Source organism: Phyllostomus discolor, chromosome 1, assembly GCF_004126475.2.
Source record: "Phyllostomus discolor isolate MPI-MPIP mPhyDis1 chromosome 1, mPhyDis1.pri.v3, whole genome shotgun sequence".
Classification (NCBI taxonomy): domain Eukaryota; kingdom Metazoa; phylum Chordata; class Mammalia; order Chiroptera; family Phyllostomidae; genus Phyllostomus; species Phyllostomus discolor.
The window spans coordinates 133,226,941-133,253,855 of record NC_040903.2 but is presented as its reverse complement, the minus strand read 5'-3'; the positions used below and the strand labels follow the sequence as shown (position 1 = coordinate 133,253,855).

The 26,915-nt window shown below is 35.3% G+C and overlaps 1 protein-coding gene across 1 annotated transcript in view; it reads right to left on the bottom strand.

Annotated features, from left to right (window-relative positions):
• The window catches only part of BAZ1A (bromodomain adjacent to zinc finger domain 1A), an 84,678-nt gene that overhangs the window by 32,755 nt on the left and 25,008 nt on the right, over positions 1–26,915 (bottom strand). The window contains 9 exon segments of the mRNA XM_028508285.2: positions 3,400–3,546; positions 4,833–4,971; positions 5,697–5,792; positions 8,219–8,385; positions 9,595–9,694; positions 10,730–10,864; positions 14,108–14,195; positions 16,070–16,171; positions 20,166–20,309. Coding sequence (XP_028364086.1) covers positions 3,400–3,546; positions 4,833–4,971; positions 5,697–5,792; positions 8,219–8,385; positions 9,595–9,694; positions 10,730–10,864; positions 14,108–14,195; positions 16,070–16,171; positions 20,166–20,309 — 1,118 coding nt within the window.

Sequence of the window (26,915 nt, the reverse complement as noted above, 5' to 3'; positions counted from 1 at the left end):
AAAGCATTAGTATATATACACTTATTTCTAATTATAATATAGATGACAAAAAAATTAGAAGTGTCAACTATGAGAAACTTTAAGCTTACAAAAAATCCTTCTGTAATATCATAGTATAGTGGACACAGCTTCAGGCTAAAAGTCAAATAATGTGTATTCTGGTCTTAGCTCTGCCAGCCCCTAGTTCCATGTTATGTAGTCACTTAGTTGGCTTCATTTTTCTTAAATGGATGAGTCTAGATCAGCAGATTTAAAATTCTTCAAATATTTCTTAGAAGCCAATATAAAAGAGATAAAAGATGCCCTTGTTAAAATGGGGTACAGAATCCCTGTACAACTTGAACTGCATGGATTAAACTTTGGAAAATCACTAGTCTAAACTGGTTCTGTGGTTCATTAATCTCCTACTATATGACTTCCTTCCCAAAGTTCACTAGCTCACAAAATGAATCTTAAAGAACAGAACTACTGTCCTTTACTAAAGGAAAAAGACAGCTCTGGTATCCTGTCTGATTACAATCATTGACAGTTTCATGGCACTTAAGGCATAAACAGTAGCACACAGAAGAAATTATCTAAATTTTACATATATGCAGAAGTTATTCCTACCAGGCCATGAATCTAGTCCACAGACATATTCCTCCTCACCAGGGAAATACTAGACATAAAACTTCCTCAATATCCATTTTACATATAAAACCAAACAAACTTAAAATTAACTGGCACTCTAAAATTACTGAGAGTCATGGGCGCAGAGCTGCAGAAGTGTGCTGGCACTCCTCCTTCACAGCAATCGCACGTTCAATCTGTTTCTCTATAGTAAGTTATAATTCCCTAGGACAAAGGCTATATAAAAGCCTTAGGAAACAGGCAACCAACAAGATTAGTTTTCTTTTAATTGTGTTAAACTAACATGTTAAAATATGTATTACTTCACTCAATTTATCTATGCTCTCTCCAGGAACTGTAAATGCCACTCTAGGATTTGCTTAGGGACGGTCACTTGGGTACACCATACCAAGACAATATGTAGTTGAACCGTATGTGTTACAACTATCTAAAAGATACTTCTATCACCATAGTAATCTAGAATTATGAATATAAAATTCCAATACCAAACAATGAGATCTCAGCAAATATACAAGATTATTCTATATGGGGGGGATATTCCTATGCTTTGAAGGGCTTGTAAGTTTAAATGTAAGACTAAAGTGAGGAACAGGTATTTTTAATGTAAGAGTTTAAAAACTGTTGCTGAAAATTTCCCAGATTTGTTATAACAACAGAGAGATCAAAGGCCACAGAAATTAGATCTTCTTGAAAACATATAATTTTATGGACAATGCTAGGTAAACAAATATTCAAATTGTCAACTCAATTGCTATTATAAGACTTTAGACCAGACTGCCTGAGTTTGTATCTTATCGCTTTCATACTGGCTGCGTGTTTTTGGGCAAGTTCATTAAACTCCTTAAGTTTAAATTTCTTTATATGTAAAAAGCAGAGAATAATCATATCTACTTCTCAAGGGTGATATGAGGGTTAAATGAAATAATGCATATATAGTGTCATATATCACTTATTAGCTATGTGATCTTCTGTAAATAATTTCACCAAACCTCAGTTTTCTCATCACTAAGATAAGTCCATAGTTTTCTGCCCAATTTCTCTCTTTCTAGAAAACATTTTATTATTAAGGCCAGCTACAGAGGAAGCAAGAGACTATTCAATCTCGTTGACTATTGAATTGCTTCAGGAAAACTGTGGGAAAGCGCTTCTGTTACCGAGATGGGAGGACGCATGAGAGACCCTTGGGGAACAACCTAGGGCCCTCGTGCAGACTGAAATCACGATGTAAGACGTGGTCGGTAATAATAGGAAAGTGAAAGAAAGGTGAAAAATTCTAAAGTTTGTTTTTTTCCCCTAACATCTAAATTTTTAAAAGGAGAATTAAAACCTTTATTTAACAGCCAATAGTTATACAGTAACCTTACATGTATATTTATAGACAGTTCTGTAAAGGAGAAGAGCTATAAAAATTACAGATCAAACAAGTCATGAATACAAAGCATAATGACAATAAAAATGCCAACAGTCACATATATTTCCCTTTACACTAGCTGATTTTCCAACAGTTTTCTTGTCACCCACTTGTTGTCACTAGGACTTCCAAAACTACAACATTCATCTGCTCCAAGTCCTGCGTTAAATAGTTTTAGGTCTTGCATGAAGGTCAGAACTTTGTTGATAACACTGTGATGGTATTGGTTATTAAGACAACCTAATAGCTACAAGAATGAATATGTGCTAATTGTCTGTCTCAGATAATCAATCTGTAGTGCTGGTACTTATCCTCTTAGATAATCTTCAGATGTTTTAAAAACAGATTTACCCTTCTGTCTTCCATTTAGTTGGGTCTCATTTAACTGATTAAGTTATCTGTGATGACAACAAGGACCATACTGCTAAAATGGCCTTGATAAGGGATCTATGGTGCTTAGCACTCAAGCTAGAGAATATATTTTGCTTGAACTCAGGCTGTAAAATCAAAAGGCAATTAACACTGGAGGCACACTCATCATTATCCTGCTGCTCTAAGGACCAGGCATAAAGGAAAGTGGGCTCAAATTATCTAAGGCCAATAATAGTATTTGAATGGAGGAATATCCTACCTTTTTGTACCAAGATTCTGTTATTAAGATGTCTCCCAATAGTTATTTCTTATTGTGAATTTTTTTATGGAATACACTAAAGTATTGTTGAATAAAGCTTCTGATCCTAAATCTCATAGGTAACCAAGTTCACTGAGAGTATTATTTAGGAAGCCAAATCAATCTCTTAATAAAATTATTCCTACATTAATATGTACGACACACTGACTCTAGATATCTTTAAGTACATAGAATTTAAAGAGCAAAATTTCTAGTTCAAACTAAATAGTGAAATAAAAAATTAAATTTTACTTAACTCTGATTTAAGAACTGTCATATGTAAAATGAAACCAGCAGTAGTATTTTCAATTTAAAGTATTAAAAACAATAATTAAAGTATTTCCTTAGGTGGAGGAAAAAAAGTCAATGTTACTTAGCAGAATCTCTTGGAATTACAGATACTAATCAATGAAATCTGTAATGCTACTACATCATGGAAGAATTCTAAAGGAATAAAAATCAAGACAGGCTGGGGAGGAAATATTTTTAAGGTCATCAGAAACAGGATACATTAAAACAAAGTTTTTATAAAACAACTGATAATATGTTCCTAGCATATGACTCAAGAATTTGGTAATTTGAACAACTATATTTTATAACCATAAAAGCCAAGTTAATGTTTAAATAGCCTTCAAAAATGAGTGTTACTACAAAGCAACTATCAATCAACAATAATATGAATTCTGACCTTTGGTGTCAGCATCAGTTATTTGGTCTTTGGCTACTTCCTCTTCTTCTTCAGCTATTGCCTGGAAGATGGCAGTCAGGAAGAAAAAAAGCAATTCACATAGTGGGCCTTCACTGTCATTTCCTACAAGAGCTTCCTCTAACATTTCTGTGAATAAAATGTTTAAAATGAATTTAAAGTTCTGTTCATGTACTGAAGAAAACAACTCCAATGGAATAATAAACATTTCAATCAATGATAGCCCGTTTAACTATTTTCTTAAGTGACCATTTATCAAAGTAAAGTATAATCTAAGGCAAAATAAAAAAAACAGTTATAACGATTACAATAAATTCCAATACCATCATAACCCAAAATCATTGCATTCAAGAAAGCCAAATTAGACTCAGTAGATCAATGTAATATTTCATCAAATTTCATCTATGTTGAAATTTGAGGTGCAAATGAAGGCATATCTTTAAAATTACAATTTTATTCTAATTACCATTTTATTCTAATTTGAATAACAATGTAAAGATTTGTTACTGTTTCCCCATGTTCTTAAAAGCTATGTGGGACATTACTTGTACAAACAGTGCATAGGAGAAATAATTAGCAGCAGTAGATGTAATCCTAACATGGCATCAAAGTCATCAATGTTTCTTATCTAACTCATCTTACCTAATCAGCATTGTTTAGACCCTCGGGATCTGTAAGGCACAATGACTCATACCTTAGCTACCTCATAAAGAGAATTTGAGGGAATGTAAAAGCCCTCCTGAAGAATAGACTCTTATTAAAATAAAAGTGGCATTATAATTCTGTCTCTGAGGGTCTTGGATCTTAAGAAATTATTTTACTATTTGGCAGCTAAAGATCCAAAACTTGATCCAACGTTCTCCTCATACTAAGTTAGCTCTCAAAAATATTTATACAAAGTAAAAGTATATACAGAGGCAGAAAAGGATCCCAAATTAAAGGCAGGCATCAGCTTATCTCCAAATACACCTGATGCCAATTCCTTCCCTCCCTGCACTTATCTACCAGGCTACTTTCAAGAAGTGGAGTGTTCTTTTACCCCCTTGAATCTCAGCAGGACTCACCAATGGAATATGGCAGAACCAACGCCTGTCAGTTCCAGGCCCAGTTTTTAAGAAAGCTGGCAGTTTCTGTTTCCTGCTACGTAAGAAGCGTAGGCTGCCCTGATGAAGGAGGACACTGTGTGGAGGGGCGCCAAGGCACCAGGCATCTGTGTGAAGGGGCCAACCTAAACAGGTAGCCAGGGAAGCCTTCAGATGACTCCAGTTCTAGCCACTGTCTGACTGTAACCACATGAGACCCAAGAGAGGACTAGAGAGCTAGGTCCAATGGCTCCCCAGAACTTCGAGAGAGAATAATTTGTTCTTTTAAGCCACTCATTTTAGGGTGAACTACGACACAGCAATAGTACTTGCCTAGGGATACTCCCTCAGGAAATTCATCTTGAAGATCAAAAAGTTCTCCGAATGCATTAAGGAACTCTAAAACCATCAGAGCATCTCCAAAGATTTCAGGAGGTAGTCTAGTTTTTACTGGAGTTGGTTCTGGAAGTTCCTGTAAGATTAAACAATTTATGTACCTATTTGAACCAAATACAGGAAATTATAAAAGGAAGATTATGATATACTCTTTACCTAATAAGAATTATTTTATGTAAACTAATGGTTTTCACTCTGAATGTTAACCATAATCACTTTCAGAACTTTTAAAATTATGGATGGCCTGGCTCCATTCCAACTTTACTAAACCACAGTCTCTTAAGGATTTTTTCCTTCATTAAATTAAGACTATTACTTTAGGCTCAAATGTATTTCTGACTGCATTTCCTAGCAGAGAGGAACTTTTAACCTAGATTCTGGGGTCAAGACAGTTGTGCCAAAATTATCTTCAACGGAACAGTTAATCTGCTATTTACTAACTTAGAGATACTTCCTTATAAATAGAGCTGAATGAATTTGGCTTGAATATTTTGATTTTCTGGAGATAGGAAGAATCTTTACCTAGTAACCAAGCTAATTGCATGCCTGCCCCCCACCCCCCCCCATGGTTATTGGATTATCAAGAATCACAGAAATGACCAATTATTTCTGGAGAATAAAAATCATTATTAAAGCTTGTTAGGAATGCTACCTTGAAAGTCTAAATATGCATCTACTTAACTGGCTATTTCCTCTTGGTTAAATAGGAAGAGGCCACTATTATAAAGAAAGATTTCATCAACAAAGCCACACAAGCTCACGAATATGGGTGTGTGAAAACATCACATAACAAACTTATACCTTAAGATCATCACATTCCATATCTTCTCTAGGTTTACTCCACTGTTTTAAGTGTTCCATATATTTTCGCTTTTCTTCACGTAATTTCTCTCGTTCCTAAAACAAAAGGTTAATAAAAATTCTTATAAATAGAGTGCTGGCTGGTGTGGCTCAGTGGATTGAACGCAGGCCTGCAAACTGAAAGGTTGCTGGTTTGATTCCCATTCAGGACACATGCCTGGATTGCAGGTCAGGTCCCCAGTTGGGGGTGTTCAAGAGGCAGCCAATAGATGTTTCTCTCTCTCTCTTTCTCCCTTCCTTCCCCCCTCTCTAAAAATCAATAAATAAATTCTTTAAAAAATTCTTATGAGAAATTTATCAGGTAGTATCAGCATCACCTGGGAACTTGTGAAAAAGAAATACGAATACTTGAGCCCTCCCCCAGATCTACTGAATCAGGGACCCTGGTGTCGGACCAAACAACTGATGTTTTCAGAAGCCTTTCTGGTGATTTTGATGCACGCTCAAGTGTTGAACTGATCAAAACAATGCCTACCTGACATAACTGCTACAAAGACAGGAAGTGTCCCACATGGTAGTTCTTGGATAAATATTATTTCAGTCTAACTCTGCCTAAAACAGCTCTCCGGATACTTCAAATCAATTAGTATCCCAACAATATAGGTAACAAATTATTAGAGAACCTAAAATAAAACCTCCCCTTATATTTGCATAACATTTATTGTTTTCAAGATTCATTTAAACCCAACTGACAGCCTAGAGACACACAGAGGGAGCAGTAAGTAAAAGCAATACTAGAATACAGTTGGTGAACGTCTCTTTCTTTTTAACCCAGGCCATTTCTCTTGCTCACTTAGTCTTTTGAAACTGTTACTTCTTGGTTCTGATATTTGAAACTGCAAGATAAATACTGACCCCCAAACATTTCTAATAAAGAGTATAAATAAAATATATTATGATTTTTTCCAATACATGTTTAACTATGTTAATATTCTTTCTTTGAAATTTAGAAATACCAAAGGTAAACAGATGTGCACTTAATCAAATTTTCAACATAGAATGACTAGATGATTACAGAACTTATTAATGTACTTTGAGTAGTCTGCTGAAATAAGTCATTCCCCCACTCCAACATAATTTTTTTAAGAAGGCTATTTTTTTTTAAGATTTTTATTTTTATTTATTTTTAGAGAGGGAAGGGAGGGAGATAGAGAGAGAGAAAGGAGAGAGAGAGAGAGAGAGAGAGAGAGAGAGAGGGAGAAACATCAATGTGCGGTTGCTGGGGGTTCTGGCCTGCAACCCAGGAATGTTCCCTGGCTGGGAATCGAACCTGGGACACTTTGGTTCCCAGCCCGCGCTCAATCCACTGAGCTACGCCAGCCAGGGCGTCAACATAATTTTTATAGCGTGTAATAGGATGAGTATTCTCATTCATTTTTGCTAAGAATGTAAATAAGCACAACATGTTTGGTAAACAAATACGTACATGTATACAAAGTTTTACACATGTTCTTACCCCTTGACCTAGTATTCTACTTTACAAATTTATTCAGGGAAATAATCCCAAAACAGGAAATTCATTCACAAATTTGCACAGAATACCATTATTTACAGGTAAAAAATTATAAAGCACTTAGCTACATCTATTTGATTAACTATTAAGCAGTCACTGAAAATTCCACCTTAGTTTATTTAATAACATGGAAAAATGCTTATGTTAAACAAAAAATATACAAAATTATAAATGCTGTATTTTTTAAGGTCCAGAATAAGGATTAGAAATAATTAATCAAAGTGTTAACAATGCTATCTTTAAATGTTACCATTTAGATTACAAGTGGTCTTTTAGTTCTCTTATACTGGCATGAGTGTGTATTAGACACCTCTACTCCCCACTGCAACGGCCTATGTGAAGTCATTCATGAAATTCAGGCAGTGCAAACAAGCACTGTATGTAAAGTAACATGGTCATCTGAGGCTACTGGTGAGTATCTCAGAAAACCAATGATAAAGACTGTCTTTGGAAAAAAAACAGATAAGAATTCTCTAAGAAATATTTACCACTAAAGATTATAATAAAGAATTGCTGAAATATCTTTTTATCACAGATACCTTATTCTTTAAGGAGAATAATAACTCTGTAATAATTCTTCTTAGTCACAGATTTTACTGTATTTTTCTAACTATGTATTTTACTTTTAAAGGTTTATGCATATCACCTTCCCTAAATTTGGAAGTCTAAAAGATGAAGAAAATTTTAGAATTACACTCTAAAAGAAGCTTTGAGGTGTAAAGGCATGTATGTATATATTGAACCTTAAATAATTCATTAAATTTTTCAAAGCAAAAGGGAGATCAAATAAATAGTTTATCAGTGCTCTGTGCACAACTATAAATGTGAATGAAAATGGTAAAAGCATTCTACTGATAAATTCATTCATGGTAAATTAACCATGAATTTAAATGTGTAAAGTACTATTTACTCTATATAGAGAACATAACTAGTATATTTAAATGAATACCTTTTCTCTTTCTATTTTAAGTCTTTCTTTTTCTTCTTTCTTCTTTAATCTCTCTTCTTCAACAATTTTCTTTAATTCTTCCTTCTTTTTTTCTTTATCTTCCTTTTCTTTTTTCTTTGCTTCCAGGGCATCTGCTTTTTCTCTTTTTAATTTAGCCTTTTCAAAAGCTGTGGAGAAGGTCAAATTTAAAACTGCACACAGACAGAAAACAACACATTTTATAATGCAACAAAAGAATCCTGAAATAATTTAAGGTTAAATGGGATCAGCAGAGATTCACAGGGGTTGTAAATTCCTGGAGGGAACCAGCAGGTAATTGAAATCTGAAAACAAAGTTGACTGGATTTCAGGCCAAATACTGCAGTGGGATAAATATTTACCTGCCTCTGAAAGCCCTGCTACTCAAAACATGGTCCAAAGACCAGCAGTTAGGTTATTACCTTAGAAATGCAGAATCTCTTCTCTTACCCATACCTACTAATTTAGAATCTTCATTTTAAAAAAAAATCCTTACCAAGGATATGTTTTTGATTTGGCATGGTGGGGGGAAGGGGAGAGTGAGAAAGAGAAATATCAATCTGAGAAACATTGATCAGTTGCCTCCCATTCGAGCCCTGACCAAGGACCAAATTGGCAACCCAGGTATGTGCTCTGCCTGGGAATTAAACCTGCAACATTTGGATGCACTAGATGAGGCTCCAATCAACTGAGTCACCCAACCAGGGTCCTTTTCTTTTTTATCCTCACCTGAGGATATTTTTGCATTGCTTTTAGAAAGATAGGAAGGGAGAGAGTAAAGGAGAGAGAAGCATCGACTGGTTGCCTCCTGCAAGCACCTGGACTGGGGGGTCATAAATGCCAGGACCAGGATGAAACCAGCAACCTAGGTATATGCCCCAACTGGGAACCAAACCTGCAAACTTTCATTTCAGAAACTTTCATTTCTGGCTCCAACCAACTGAGTCACACTGGCCAGGGCAGAATATTCATTATGAATATTGTTCCTAAGGGATTCATAGGCACAATCAAATTTGCAAAGCCATGTTTTATAGGGCTGTGTGAATTAAACAAAATGGCCCCAAATAGTATGCAAGCTCTAGAAACTCCAAATTGTTCTTAATCTAACATTAGATCAGTTTAACATGGGATATGCTATATATGCTAAGGTATAGCAAAATACATGCTATACCCTGAAATAGTTTTAATAAGCAGGGGTTTCATTTATCATAAAAATCAATAGATACCTCAAAGAAAAAATGATTTATGCTTTTAAAAAAATCCAGAAATATGCCATTGTAGAAACATTTCCCACTTGGGCCCAAAGAAATATTCTTTTCTGTATCTAAACAGTTTTTGGAGAAAATATTTAAACTTACCCAGTGACTTAATTTCTTCTTGTTTCAAAAGTTTGTCTCTTTCTTTAGTAGCTTTATTCCTATAACTTGCAATAGTCTGTTTACTAGCAACACTGTCCTCCTAAAAAACAAACCAAGAAACTAAGGTTGTAGAACCACAACTTTTACAAACAGATGGTCTGCCTTATTTTTACAGTAAGAATAGAAAACAAAAATTTTAATAGCCCTCCTCAATTATATTTTCTTTATACAAAAATGAGGTTTTTTAGTCTAAGTCATAACTGAACTTTCACTGCCCAAAATCTAGTTCCCTTCCATTGCTATGTGTTTGACTCTCTGACCCCCTTTCCCCAATCTGTCCTCCTCCACCCATTCTGGTAACTACCATTCTGGTATCTGAATCTAGGTTTTCTTTTTGTTTCGTTAGTTCATCTGTTACTTTGTCTTTTATTCCACATGAATAAAATCATACAGTTTTTGTCCTTTTCTGCCTGACTTATAGCTGAACTTTTAATAACTTTAATCATAGTAACACACGGAATATGAGTTAATTCTACAGTCTACAAATTAGTACAAAAACCTTCTAGGAGAAAACAACTGGCAACCTATAGAGACTTAAAAAATTGAAAACAACTGGCAACCTATAGAGACTTAAAAAATATGCATTAGAAAAACAAAAAAAGTCCTTATCAACTAGATGGCGTAGACATCAAATATGTAAGAGATAGAGAAAAAATATCAGAAACATTCTGTGGTCAATTAAACAAAGCCAAAAGTTTATTTTTACTATATTTCTTGTGAAAGTAATATCTTTAACCTGCTTCATTATCCCTCCTATTTTAAGTATATGCTTAATGTTTCAATACCATCATTTATTCCCTCGGTTTCATCCTGGTTTACATTTTAATAATTGCTTACACACTTGCTTCCATGGTGGTATAAAATCCCTGTGGCCTGAGAGCCGTGTCTAATTCACACGAAGTTTCTACAAGCCTCACTGCTCAACAGTTGTCACTATACAGGACACACATTTTTGTGTGTGAAGGAATGTGTTCCTTCCTACAGGCTATGGAGGTGGGGAATGCCAAACACTACTCTTAACTTTGAAGAGTTTTATTAAGAGCTATAAGGCAGTTTTTATCCATTCTCTACTTACCTGACTGATAGATACTCGTTTGGGAGGTCTCCCTCTTCGCCTGTTAGTAGGACTGAAGATAAAAGTGGGTGGATCATCAGGAAAAAAATAAGAAAAATCTTGGTCTGCTATTTTATATGTTGAAAGAGATGACGCCTTTATCAAAAAAAGATACAGGGTACAATGATGACACATTAGTAAAGCGTAATTGATTGGCTCTAACATGTTCTATGATTAACATATTAAGCCAGGTCTAAAACATTAGAATTTCTGTGCTGTTATGTAGTGTTATATATTTTAGTTTACTTGATCCTTTTAAAAACTATATAATCAGCTTTACCAGTAAGAAATCCACAAACTGAAATAAAATACTCAAGAATGTTTCAACAATTTCTTGAATTCTAAAATTATTTCAAAATTACATTTATACAAGAATCCCTTTTTAGTTGTTTTGATTATTTTTTATGAGATTTTCTGTGTAAATAAATAATCTATATATTTAACATTAAAATCCATTGTATTAACCAATAAATTTTTCTTAACCATTTCCTAACCACTGAACATTAGGTCCTTCCCACTACCAGTTTGGGGTGATAACAAATATTTTTATGTATCAAATTTTAAAGCTGATCTGGGTAAAAGCAGAAATACTTATAAATTTCTATAAAGGTTCAACTCAGAATTTCAATTCAGAGCAATCAACCTAATTTTTAAAAAATTAAATTTTAATTTAAAAAATATTTAATTAATTTATTTTTAGAGAGGGGAAGGGAGGGAGAAAGAGAGGGAGAGAAACATCAGTGTGTGGTTGCCTCTCACACACCCCCTACTGGAGACCTGGTCTGCAATCCAGCATGTGGCTTGCCTGGAATCCAACGGGTGACCCTTTGGTTCACAAGCCAGTCCTCAATCCACTGAACCACACCAGCCAGGGCCAATCAACCTCACCTTTATAGAAGTGGTGTGGTTCTAGAATAACTGCTAAATCCAAAAGAGTTTTCTGTCTGTTTACTTTGTATTCAGAATTTGTTCACCTTTTATTCATATCCAACTGTAGATTTTTTATTTTTGACTAGCAATTCTGAAGATTAATTTTTTCTAACTATCAAAATCATCATTCTTTCTCTTGAAGAAAACATGTGGCATTTACAGAAATATCTTTCAGAAATGTGTAAGAAAATGATACACAATTTTAAATTATTAAAACAGGACTACTTCTATCAGGAATTCGATTTTCTATATATTTCCATTTTGGGTAAAGCATACATAGGTTTTAATATCTAAAATTCAATTAGTTCTGGCTATAATAAATCAAGATTTTATTAAAATTTTACATAACTTCCATTAAGATGGTTGCCTATCCCATATAAATAACCACCAAATATACAGAATTGTCTTTTAAGTATGAATATAAAGCATGAGTGGTTTTCTTTTCAAATATATAAACTCAAAAAGGTCAAAATAGGCTTGCATAAATTAATTACTAAGGTTTCTTATTTACACACATGTATCACAACAAACATAAATACCTACATCTTTGTGTACTTGCAAAAGTACTCCTAACAAGTCTATACCCACCTCACAGGGTATCAAACTCTGTTGCTCTGGGGAGGGCAGGTGTGTGAGTGTGTGTGTACACATGCACACTTGCATCAGATACCCATTAACAATCTCTCATTATACTCTAAGGGTAGAATGTTGACTGTCATCTTAATTTTCATTTATTTATTAAAGTGAACTTCCTTCCATGTTTACTGACTATTTATTTTCCTTGGTGAGTAACTGCTGATGTCCTTCACCACTTTTTCCAACTGAGTTGTTTTGTTCATTGATGTGTAAGAGACCTTTGTAAATTAGAGGAATTGGCCAACTGGCTATTTACAATACATACACAAGTATTCATACATATATTCACTGATTGCCAAGTTCCAGGCACTGTTCTAGTCACTTAAGACAAGTAGCAAAATTGTTAGCCTTGGCCAGATAGATCGGTTGGTTAGAGCATTGTCTCAATATGCCAAGGTTGCAGGTTTGATCCCTGGTCAGTGCACATACAAGAATCAACCAATGAATACATAAATACATGAAACAACAAATCAATGTTTCCTTTTTTCTCTCTCCCTTCCCCTCTCTCTAAAATCAATAAGCATATCCTCACGTGAGGATTAAAAAACATTGTTAACTTCTTGTAAGCATCATTTTACAAAACTATATGATATTCAATGCTTATAGATAAAGCATAATTAAGCATTCTCCTCTCAAGACAAATACCCAAATATGTTCAGACTTAAAAATTATTTTTCAGATAATTCTGTCTTTTATTTTCAAATTTTTATATTTCATCTGCTATGAATTTTAATCACGTCTAGTCTATTTTTTATTGGAGTGCTTGTGTTTTTCTAATTGATTTGAGCTCCTCATTATATTCACTGAAGGTATTTTTCCTCTGGCACTTGAAATCTATTTATGACATTTTAAACCTACATATGTTTATACTGTCAAATCAATCTCATCATTGTTATCCTTTTCTATTGCTCTTTCAAAGTACTTCAGCATGCATAAAACATAAGATTTGTTTCATTTCATTTTTGAGTTAGATTTAATTTTAGTTTTCCAAATAGTTAACCAAATATCCCACTTTTATTTAATAAACAGTCTATTCTGGTCTTTAGAGATTTAAAATGCTACTTTTCACACAGAGTAAACTAATTCATTTGTTTTCATTTCTATTGATGAACATTTACATATAAGACATGAATCAATCTTAAGCACACAATAGCTAATTGCTGACACATGTATACAATCTCTTACCCATTCTATTGCTTTTTTACTTAGGTTTGGCATTTCTCCCAATGTGAGTTAAATGTTTTTCATTTTAAAGAATTAGTTTTACCATTTAACTTTTTACTCAGTGTATAATGCAAAGTTTCTAAACTTGATTTTTCCCTTCTTTTAATGGTTGTGAGTAAAAGATAATCTACCTGCTTGGTATTGACCTCTGATGTCCTTTTTATATGTTGTTCTCCTATCTACTGGGATCTGTTTTAGCATTGTTCTTTTTATTTGTTTTTGTGAGACAGAACTACACTTAAAAAAATTATAGTTGCCTCACTTCACAACTTTTCTTTTGTCAAGTTTACCATCTATTCTCACCTGGCTAATTTTTTTACCAGGAAAAAAAAAGTGGTAGCACCTGTACCACCTAGAAATTCTAGCAATTGCAAAAACAGTATTTAATCCAATAAACAGAAAGAAAATTACTAAAAATTGGCTCTAGATAAAAAGAGAGCTATTTTTAACCAACTCTGATATAATATTTATGCAATGTTATAGCTTTATATCACCACTATTTCTCTTCTTTTTCTTCTTCCTAGCAAATAATTTTACTGTTCTAATTACCTTAACTTTAATGATTCCATCTTGTGGTTCACAGTGTTGCTTTAGAAAAAGCTTTAGTTTCTCACGAGAAAATAGGTGTTTTCTCCGGCTAAAGAGGAAAAAGAAGAAAGAGGAAAGTTAGTATCAAAGAATTCAATCTGATTTCCATAATCTCTGTAAATCTATAAAACCTCAATTTCAAGCCTAGGAAAAGGACATTTCACTTTCTAATACTATTTATGTAGAAGTAACAAGAAACTTTATACAGAAGTATTTATATAGAATAAGATCAACTTGATTGGATCTATTATAAAAGTCCATTAAAAATAGTATATGTGCAAGCCCTGGCTGGCGTAGCTCAGTGGATTGAGCGTGGGCTGTAAACCAAAGTGTCACAGGTTTGATTCCCAGTCAGGGTACATGCCTGGGTTGCAGACCACAGCCCCCAGCAACCGCACATTGATGTTTCTTTCTCTCTCTCTCTTTCTCCTCCCTTCCCTTTCTAAAAATGAATAAATAAAATATTAAAAAAATAGTATATGTGCTCTGGCCAATGTGGCTCAGCTGGTTGGAGCATCATCCAGTAAACCAAAAGGCTTTGAGTTCCATTTCCAGTCAGGGCATATGGTTAGGCTGCAGGTTCTGTCCACAGCTGGGGTGTGTTCAGGAGGCAACCATCTGTGTTTCTCTGTCTCTCTTTCCCCTTCCTCTGTCTGGAATCAATGGCTATATCCTCTGGTGAGGATAAAAAATGACTGTCTATGCATTTATTGCTTAGGAGCCACTTAGAAATCAAATATTCCTCAAGAAAAATATACTATAAAAAATAAACCAAATCTTGTAAAATTAGAAGATCATTCCTACAAATTATCAACATTAAAATTCTTTAAAAAATTAGAATCAGCAGCCTACCAGATATCACATAACACTATGTAAACCAAGATTCAAACTGATATTGTGAACAGTGTTGAACATGGATTTTTATAAAATTCTTAAATATTTTGTATTTAAATTTCACATGGCAGCCAAAAGTTCATGGTGCTAAAATTAAAGAGGATAAAGAATTCTTATGGTCCCAAGAATATACTATTTTTGATCATCTCTTGCTCCCAAATTCAAATCGAGTAACAATAACAGTAATAAACACCACTATAACAAAACAAAAACAATAAACAACTCACAAGTATTTCTGGAAAGTAATTTTTTAACTTAAATTCAATGTATTTCTTTTAAGAAAAGGCCACATTAAAAGCTTCTATGGGTAAATAAGCTATAACGTTTTTAAGTAGAGGTCCTCCCAATATTATCACTTTTCTTTGAACATATGAATATAATATGGGGCAACAGAGATGAGAGAATAAGTGAAAATATTTTACATCAAAAGAAATACAACACCGACTTCTACGCGGCAAGTTGACAGCTGGCTGGCGACGTCGACTCACTCTCGGGCGTCTAGGAGCCTAACCTCAATGGGCAGCAATGGGGACTGTCCCACAATGTATTATGCATAGTGCTGATTTTCAAAAATGTAAACCACTCACTACTTTTCTCTTTTGATTATGTCTCAAAGATGAATTTTTAAAGAAACTCAACTTTATTATTTAACTTTCTTAAGGAATGAGAAGAGACTGATCAGACGTTTGTGTCTAATGAATAAAATATTATATATATGACTGACACATTTCTAAGCACCATCAGATTTCTCAGCTTTGAAAACTGGGTCCCCTCATGAGCAGCACTTCTACCATAAATAGGATCCTTCATAATTTCTTAGATGTGAAGACTATTTGGGGATAGTTTCTAATAAATAAAGGGCTCATAGAATCTATCAGGGTACACTTTATCAGTCTATGAGCATATTAATGCCCATTCATTTTCAAAAAAGAAGTGACCACTTGCAACGCTACCCATTTGTTCTACATCAAATCTTAACCTAACATAATTATATGACTTTAAACCAGCAGAGAAGACACTGAATTTTACCTGATGTGTGTGGCTTTAACAATGGCACACTCGTACAATTCTTTTTCAGTGGGTTGCACCTTGTATTTGAACAATAAGGGATCAATTGCATCTCTTTTCTTCCTAAAAAGAGCAAAGACACAAATCAGTTAATTATTCTTGTGGAAATGTGAGATTTTAAATGGAAATCCAGTTTCTAAGAACATATGAGTACTATAATACAATCTAATGTGTATTTATTTTAGCTAGGATTTTATATGTTACTGATACCCCTCACCATTCTGTTAGCCAAAAAAATACAAAGCACTATTTTATGTCAGGTAGGTACGCTAATTACTCATTTGATATATTTTCTTTGGGTGAAGAAAATAACTGGAGAATAATAAGCAGAGTACCCAGTTTAGGTAGAATTTGTAAAATTAGGTAAAAAAAAAAGAGTTCTTATATTTGCTTTTAAAATTTCTTCTTTGAAGCCCTGGCTGGTGTAGCTCAGTAAATTGAGCATGGGCTGCGAACCAAAATGTTGCAGGTTCGACTCCCTGTCAGGGTACATGCCTGGGTTGCAGGCTATGACCCCCAGCAACCACATATTGATGTTTCTCTCTTTCTCCCTTTCTCCCTCCCTTCCCTCTCTAAAAAATAAAAATAAAAAATAAATAAAATCTTTAAAAAAATAGATTCATCTTAAAAAAATTTCTTCTTTGTAGCTTTGTAATCTGAGAGCAAAAGTAGAGACAATGTAATTTACCCTGTTTTAAGAATTGGCTGCCCTGGCTGGTGTGGCTCAGTGGATTGCCTGTAGGCCTGTAAACCGAAAAGTTGCAGTTTTCTTTTAAAGATTTTATTTATTTATTTAGAGAGAGGGAAAGGGAAGGAGAAAGAGAGGGAGAGAAACATCAATGTGTGGCTGCCTCTCATGTGTCCACAACTGGGGACCAGGCCCACAACCCAGGCATGTGCCCTGACTGGGAATCTAACCGGTGACCTTTTGGTTCACAGGCTCATGATCAATCCACTGTGTTACACCAGCCAGGGCAGAAAAGTTGTTTTGATTCCTGGTCACAGCACGTGCCTGGGTTGCAGGTCAGGTCCCCTGTTGGGGGCGAGTGAGAGGCAGCTGATAGATGTTTCTTTCCCTCTCTTTCTCCTTCCCTTCCCCCCTTTCTAAAGATAAATAAATAGAATCTAAAAAAAAAAAAAAGAACTGGCAGAGAAGCTACACATTTAAAACCCCCACCAACTTCTTACTTTTTCACCTGAGGGTACATTCACTTCCTTCCTTCATTCATTCTGTTATAAATTTCAACATGCTACAATATGAATATGCCTTGAAAAATTATACTACGTGGAATAAGCCAGACACAAAAGGACAAATATTATGACTCCATTTATATGAAATATCTAGAATAGGTAAATTCAAGGAGAAACCAGATTAGAGGTTAGTAGGAGGTGAGGGAACAAGTAAATGGGAAATTATTACTTAATGGGTCCAGTGGCTGTTTAGAGAGATGAAAAAGTTTTGAAAATAGCAGTGATAGTTGTACAACACTGTGAATGTAATTAATGCCACTAAACTGTACACTTAAAATGGTTAAAATAGCAAATGATGTTATACACGTTTCTCTCCCTCCCTCTCTCTCTCTCTCTCTCTCTCTGCCTCTGCCTCACACTCTCTTCCATAAAATGCTGGTGATCATTTTGAGGACCTACAATTCCAAATATGCTACTTTAGTATATCTTGCAGATATTATCAACTATGTGATACTGGGCAAATTTTCTAACTTGGAACTTCTGTTTCTCCTCGACAATGTAAGAATATGAACATCTACCCTTATAGAATGGGTGTGAAGAATAAACAAACAACATGTGGAGGCTGTTACACAGTTTAACTCGTGGAAAACGCCTGATCAAGAATTGTTCCTTTCCCTTCAACCTACCTACTCAAGCATAAGAAAATCCAGGCTATGTTTTGTTCTGGGACAACCCAGAAGCAAATCACTTAAATTAGGGAATTAATAGAAATAACAGAGCAAAGATCCAAAGATGACTATGTTTTACTCTTCCTGATATCTCTGGATACCACAGTAGCAATATAAACAACCAGACATATTATGGTTTTGATGTACAGTTAAAGCTCAGATTCTCTGAGAACCATAAACAGCTTAAATATATCTATGAATAAAGTAATAGCCTAGCTTATTCAATTTTTTTTGTATCAAGGGTCTATTCCAAGTACCTATATTCAAAGGAGAAGGCACAGACTACATAGGCAGGAAAGTATTACTAATTACTCCTCTGGCCAAAGACAATTACACTTTGTGATGAGCTTCTTCTAAGTGGCACAAGTGGGATCTACAAATAGAAATATTCTTCTAAATGTTACATATAACAGGCAAAACATTCATGCACTAATTGAGATTCTGAATTAATTTGCTTTGTACCCAAATTAACAAATTAGCCACAAAATATGCAGATAGCTCATATTAAAATCTAAAAAGAAGGACATTAACATGCTGAATAATAGAGTGCTGAACCTAAAAATCTAGACATTCCTCACCCCAAAGCACCAAAATCAGAAGAGTATATTAAAAGTCACTACAAAATAACCACAAATGGTAAGTTATTTTACGAAACACTTTATAAACACATGCTTACCATATTTAAACATTTAAAAAATATGTACAAAGTCTGTATTTAACTGTTCAAAACACATCTAATATGTAACTGGAAGGGTTACAATCTTTGCCAAAGTCCAAAAAAACCCCAGATAAACTACTTCCCAAGTAAAACTACTCTCAGAGCTGCTAAAGGATGTGCACTAGCTACCACAATACCCACTAATTCTGCATGCTTAACTACATATCCAATAAGAGATACAGACAAGTGACCTATTAATTTCTTTTTCTGAATAGTGGTAACTCAAGAAAAAATAGTGAGGTATATCGAAAGACTTAGTATATCGAACCATATCATGCTTCATTCATTCACCCCAAAATCATTTCTTTTTGTCAGCCAATGTACTGGCTAGATAACCTCATGCAAAGCCAATAAACCTTTCTAAGGCTCAAGTTCTTGTTAAGTAAAAGTAACAATATTCTTCCAGAACTGACAAACAGGTAAAGCAAGCACTTAGCATAGTGCCAGGACACAGTAAATGCTGAAATGCTAGCTATAGATACAATAGGTAAAGTCAGAAAAAAGGGAACTTGAATTACAAGGTTCTGAAAGGCAGAATTTGATAGTTACTAAGTAGTATTTCAGGAGCAGAACTCTTGTTGGGTAGCTCAGCTCGTTATACATTGACCTGATACACCAATGATGTAGGTTCGATCCCTGGTCTGGGCACATACAGGAATCAGCCAATGAATGCATAAATAAGTGGAACAACAAGCTGATGTTCTTCTCTCTCTTCCTCCCCCCCCCCTTCTCTCTCTCAAATCAATAAATTAAAAAAAGAAAGAGTAGTCTCAGGCTTCTTATTTGACTGTGGTACTATTTACTGAAAATAGGGAGGTAAAAGAAAGACACAAGACAGACTGGAGAAAGCATTTTTAAGTTGGAGATTCTTCAAAGGCAGAGAGGGAACAGAATGAAACAGTGAAGAATTAGATGGTGGCTGTGGAGAACAAAGGAGGGAGCTGAGTTAAAACATGTAAACAGGCTCATCAGTTGAAGGCTAGCTGAGATTTTAAATTTACCTGCAGGAAGCACCAGTCTAGATGTTCCTGTGCTTTTTCTCCATCTGCACTTAGCTGATGCAGGTTGTTAACTGACTGAATTTCAGAAGGGTACAGTTTCTTTACCATATGTACCATAAAGTAAGTAAGTCTGATAAAGTACAGAATTAATTTCCCCAAGTAAACAAAAGTGGAACATGTGTTATTGAATGAGATGAGCTTCAATTGCTCTTAAACTGCTACCTAGAATTAACTAGATAAGTTTCAGTTTTACAAACCCTAATTGTGTTGTGGAACCACATTGTTGAGCTAAATAGTACACCACAATATGACTAGAAGAAAGTCCCTTTCTTTAGGAAGGGACTAAAGAAAAAATTGTTTCAACGGAATATGATTAGCCAATCTGATACATACTTTAAAAATTAATAAAAATCACTTACCCATTTTGAAAGGAACTGTTTTGTGTTTCTGAATCATCACTATCACTGATAATAATAGTTTCTCCATCTACACTGCTGACATGTCCATTAGCAAAACCATTTTGATGTGATGGAGGGAGGACTTCCAAAATCCTACACTGTAACCTGAAAGAAAATTATACATTAAAAGTGCAAATCACTTCATATTTTACAATCAAACACTTCAAAACAATCTATTGTGCACTGAAAACGATTTTTCTTTTATAGAAACTATGGCTGATTGATGTAACCAACTTTATACAAAAGAGAATCTGTAACATCTAATTTAAGCAAAGGTTGGCTATAATTTAAAATAATATAAAACTATTTTAAAGGTCAATTTATCAAGATTCTTGGCAATTATATCATTAACTAAAGTTACTGCTTAGAAAATCAAATTCTGATATAATACTTCATTATACAGATTAGGCCTTATAGTTTTTCAAAGCCTCCAATATTTTAAATTCTGAAATTTTCCTGATCATAGTTTCTTTCATTCTCATTGTAACTTTTGTTGTGATTTTTGATCTCTGGAAAGCTTCCTATTCACTAATTCTATTACCCCTATTTGGACTTCCCTTGCCTCTGCCCACTCTATCTGGGCTTTATATGCTACAGTTTCAGATTCATTCACCATAACTGAAATATTCCTCAACCCCATTTTACTGTGCCAATTTTCAACTGGAATAAAATGTTACATAGCCAGCCCTGGCCAGGTGGCTCAGTTGGTTGGAGCATCATTCTGTACACCAAAAGGCTGTAGGTCTGCATACCAGTCAAGGCACAAGACTAGGTTGCGAGCTAGATCCCCTGTCGGAGAGCACAGGGAGGTAACTGATAGATGTTTATCTCTCACATTGATCTTTCTCTCTCTCCTCCTTTTTCTATCTCTAAAATCAACAAACATATCCTTGGGTGAGGATTAAAAATAAATAAAATAAAATGTGGTATATTTATACAATATAATATTATTTAGCAAAAAAAAAAAAAAAAAAAAAAGGAAAAGAAACGAAGTACTGATAACATGCTACAGTATGGAAAAACTTTGAAAGCATTAAGTGAAAGAAACCAGATGTAAAAAGCCACATATGATTCCATTTGTATGAAAAATCAGAATAAGCAAATCTATAGAGACATAAAGTAGACGAGGGGTTGCCAGGAACTTCAGGAACTTGGGGGTGGGGTGTGGGGAGAGTAGGAGATGAGCACAAAGGGCAGTGGCTGCTAATCGGAATGGGCTTTCTTGTGGGGATATAGAAAATGTTCTAAAACTAATTTGTAGTGATGGTTGTGCAATTCCATGAATATACTAAAAACCACTGAACTGTACATTTTAAATGGGTAAGTTTTATGGTATGTGAAATATATCTCAAGTTGTTAAATAAATGCAGTCACAAGTAAAAGGAGGTCACAAGGGTACAGGAGGAAGGGAGGGAGAGAAAATGCGCGCATTGTTGGAATTATATCTATGGCACTTCTGCAACTCTTAGACAATCAGGGGGAGGTTTTATTAACCAAGAATGTCTAAAAGCACATATATACCACCAATATTTAAATCTCTATTCCCTAAAGCAGCTCAAGATTAGAAAATTTGCTCACTGTGGCATTCATTTGGTCATCCCATGCCATAAACAAGTTTTGAGATATTGTGGGCATTCATAAGACTGCCTGCCTGTCCATTCACCAGCCCAATTCTCCTAAGAACTTCATTCTTCCCACACACCCCTCTTCTTCCGTATAACTACTGGTAGAGCTGTCAAACTCCCACAAGACCCTGGCTAGAGTTAGTGGACAATGAGTGGGCACCTTTTGCTGAGACAACAAAACATTTTCTAAGATTTTAAAATCTGGAATCTAGAAAGTTAAAATCAGTTCCTACCCCATCACAGAATCTATAAAATATAAAATTTTGGTGCTGTTGGCACACATATTTCCTATCACATGGAGTGGGTCAGTATGCAGTGACAGAAGATTTAAAAAAGCTTACAAGAAAGAAGAGAAGAGAGAAGAGAAATGGCAAGGGTACTACTAGAGGTAATGAGTTCTCTCTTTTCTATTCTTCCTCAGAGTTAGATGCACCTTACCATCTCAGATTTAGGTGGTTAATCTTTCCTTTGATTCAATAAACTGACAATTTACCCTTTCATATGTTTTTTCAAAATGAGGGTTTGACACAGCCAAAATAAACAGAAGTATACAATTCCAGAAAGACAAGCAGTATATTTAGAATCAGTTCATTTTGGGGACTTCCAACCAAGATGGAGGTGTAGGTAGACACTTTCCTTCCTTGCACAACCAAAAGAAAGACAACAACCAATTTAAAAACAAAATATAACTAGAACTGCCAGAAAATCAAATTGTATGGAAGTCCAACAACCAAGGAGTTAAAGAAAAAACATTCACCCACACTGGTAGGAGGAGTGGGGATGGGCAGCCAGGGTGGAGAGGATTCATGCCAAGGTGGCGGCTGGCAAAGAGGGTGTTCCCACATTTGTGGGCAGGTAAGCCAGGGGGAACAACTGCGGAGCAAGACAGACCTAGCAACCCAGGGTTCCAGTGCAGGGAAATAAAGCTTCAAAACCTCTGACTGCGAAAAACCTGTAGGGGTTGGAGCACCAGGAGAAACTCCCAGCCTCACAGGAGAGTTTGCTGGAGAGACCCACAGAGTCCGAGAATGTACACAGACCCACCCACCCAGGAATCAGCACCAGAAGGTCTCAATTTGCTTGTGGGTGACTGGGGAAGTGACTGAAAGCCCAGCAAGAGCTGGACAAGGGGCACTGTTCCCCTCAGACCTCTCCCTCATATACAGCATCACAATGCAGCCAAGTGGGTTGCCCTGCCCTGGCGAATACCTAAGGCTCCGCCCTTTCTATGTAACAGATACACCAAGACAAAAAAAATAGGGCTCAAATGAAAAAACAGATCAAAGCTCAAAAAATAAATACAACTAAGCGATAAAGAAATAGCCTATCAGGTGCAGAGTTCAAAACACTGGTAGTCAGGATTCTCACAGAAAAAGTTGAGTATGGTTGCAAATAGAGGAAAAAGTGAAGGCTATGCAAAGTGAAATAAAGGCAAATGTACAGGGAACCAACAGTAAAGGGAAGGAAACTGGGACTCAAATCAACGGTTTGAAGCAGAATGAAGAAATAAACACTCAACCAGAACAGAATGAAAAAATAAGAATTCAAAAAAATGAGAAGAGACTTAGGAACCTCTGAGACAACTTTAAGTGTTCCAACATCTGAATCATAGGGGTGCCAGAAGGAGAAGAGGAAGAGCAGAAAATGGAAAACTTATTTGAAAACATAATGAAGGAGAACCTCCCTAATCTGACAAAGGAAATAGACTTTCAGGAAGTCCAGAAAGCTCAGAGAGTCCCAAAGAAGGTGGACCCAAGGGAAGCACACACCAAGACACATCAGAATTACGTTACCCAAGATGAAAGATAACAAGAGAATCTTAAAAGCAGCAAGAGAAAAAGAGAGAGTTACCTACAAAGGAGTTCCCATCAGACTGTCAGCTGATTTCTCAAAAGAGACCTTGCAGGCAAGAAGGGGCTGGAAAGAAGTATTCCAAGTCATGAAAGACAAGGACCTACATCCAAGATTGCTCTATCCAGCAAAGTTTTCATTTAGAATGGAAAGGCAGATAAAGTGCTTCTCAGATAAGGTCAAGTTAAAGGAGTTCATCATCACCAAGCCCTTATTATATGAAATGTTAAAGGGAATTATCTAAGAAAAAGAACATAAAAATATGAACAGTAAAATGACAGGAAACTCACAACTATCAACAGCCTAACCTAAAAAAACAAAAATACAAACAAACTAAGCAAACAACTAAAACAGGAACAGATCACAGAAATACAAATCACATGGAGGGTCATCAGTGGAGAGGGAGAAGGGGGAGAATGGGGGAAAAGGTACAGGGAATAAGAAGCATAAATGGTAGATACAAAATGGACAGGAGGAGGTTAAGAATATATGGGAAATGGAGAAGCCAAAGAACTTATATGTATGACCCGTAGACATGAACTAAGGTAGGGGAATGATGGTGGGAGGTGGGGTACAGGGTGGAGGGGAATAAAGGGGAGAGAAAAAATGCAACAACTGTAATAGCATAATCAATAAAGTATATTATTAAAAAAGATTATAAGAAAATACTATGGACAGTTATATGCTGATAAACTGGATAACCTAGGTGAAACAGACAAATTCTTAGAAACACATAAACTACCCAAACTGACTCAAGAAGAACTAGGTAATTTAAAAAGATGTATAACTAGCAAGTAGATTGAGTCAGTAATTTACAACCTCCCTCTGCCAAAAAAATCCCCAGGTCTACCAAGTATTTAAAGAATCAAGACCAATTCTCAAAATCTTCCAAAAATACTGAAGAGGAAAGAACATTTAAAGGACTCTTATAACTCCACAAGAAAACAAACAATCCTATTCAAAAATAGTCCAAGAACCTGAACAGACATTTCCCTCAAAAAGACACAAATAGTAATAAATACATGGAAAGATATTCAGGCTCTTTAGTCATAAAGGGAATGAAAACTCAAAACTGCAATGAGATCCACTCATACCCACTAACATGACTATTATTATTTATTTTTTTATTGGTTTTCTGCCTCCCCCTTCACTAACATGACTATCATTAAAAAAACAAAAAATTGTGAAAAATGAGAAGTATTGGTGAAGATATTGAGAAACTATTACCCTTGTACATTGCCCATGGGCATGCAAAATGGTACAGTACAGTGGAAAATAATATGGTGATTCCTAAAAAGATTAAACATAGAATTATCAGATGACTGGCTATTCTACTTCAAGGTACACACCCATATGAAATGAAAATGAGAACTCAAGCTGTGGCTGGTGTGGCTCAGTGGGTTGAGTGCTGACTTGCAAACTGAAAGGTCACCAGTTCAATTCCCAGTCAGAGCACCAAAAATTAAAGATATGTGACACTGTTAGAAAAAAAGAACTCAAAAGATACTTGTATACCAATGTTTATACCAGTATTATTCACAATAGCAAAAACGTGGAAACAACAAGTGCTTATCAACAGATGAATGGATAAACACAATGTTGTACATGAGGTCTGTTGGGAAAAAGTCCATTATATTAACCCTTGTTAATATAATGAGAACAGTTTGTGCGGCACGAATGTCACCTGGCAGCCAAGGAGAGTGGACTGGAATGTGCACGTGTGAACAATGATGCCTTTACTGTGCTAGTCAGTGGGGGTGGTAGACGCTGTTGAGTGAGCCTGTATATTGTGTAGCCCTTGATTCAAAATGGCTGAGTGAGGAAAGCAATGAATCTGCATCAAATTTTGCATTAAGCTTGCACATTTCTCTATTGAAAATACTCAGATAATTCAGAAGGCTGCAGTTATGAACAACTGGTGATTGGCATCTTCATCACAACAATGTACTCGCTCATGCTACATGTCTTATGTAGAGCTTTTTGGCAAAACATCAAATCGCCCAGGTAACTCAGCTCCCCTATAGCCCAGGTTTGGCACCCTGTGACTTCTAGCTTTTCCAAAACTAAAATCACCTTTGAAAGGGAAGATTTCAGAGTCAATGAGATTCAGGAAAATACAATGGGCAGCTAGCTGATGGCAATTGGGAGAACTGTGTGAGGTCCCAAGGTGCTTACTTTGAAAGGGACTGAGGCATCATTGTCCTATGTACAACGATTCTTGTATCTTGTATTTTCTTTAATAAATGCCTTTATTTTTCACACACACACACACACACACACACACTCGGATGGATACTTTCTGGACAGACCTTGTATACACGTACCATGAAATATTATTCAGCCATAAAAGCCTGATCCATGCTACAACATGAACCTTGAAAAAATTATGCTCAGTGAAATAAGCCAAACATAAAAGAACAATTATTGTATGAATCCATTTATCTGAAGTATCTAGAAGAGGTAAATTCATAGAGACAGAAAATATATAGAATAAAGGTTACCAGGTATTAGAATAAGGGACAAACGAGGAGTTACTGTTAATGGGTACAGTTTCTGTTTGGGATGATAAGAAAGTTCTGGAAATAGTAATGATGCTTATGTAACACCATGAACATACTTAATGCCACTGAATTGAACATTTAAAAATGGTTACAATGGTAAATTTTAACTTATGTTTATTTTACCACAATTTAAAAAAGAATTTTTTTTGTGCTAAAAGTGAAGCTTAAGAAGGCTCAATTACCAAGACTATATTGGCAGCAAATGGAAATGGTGTCAAAAGAACTCAAGGTTTACTTTCACCACTGGCTAATAGGACTAAACCAGTGTTTCTAAAGAAGAGCAACTACAGAAAGTCATATCAAATCTTGTTAGGTAATTATGTAGACTAATAACAAATAGGTTCTGTAATTTAGTGACATGAACTGCACAAATATATGCAAAGAATCAAATGGACCCACTTTTGAAGTGTCTGGGTATCACTTCCAGGGATCATACAGCTCGGAGTTCCAGGAGGTGATAAAGAATACTTTTCAATGAAACTTGGACAAAGGTGTTCAAGTTAGAAAAAGAAATGGTTTTCACTGCCAGGGTGCAACTGAGTCCCCTAAGTGGTGATGGTGGTCACAAGGAATAAACAAAGTAAATGGGTCTACTCTGGGTGCAGGTATGGTTGATGTGGTGCCTAAAATGGCTTAACAGTACATTGAAGGGAATAGTACATGACCCTAGTGAG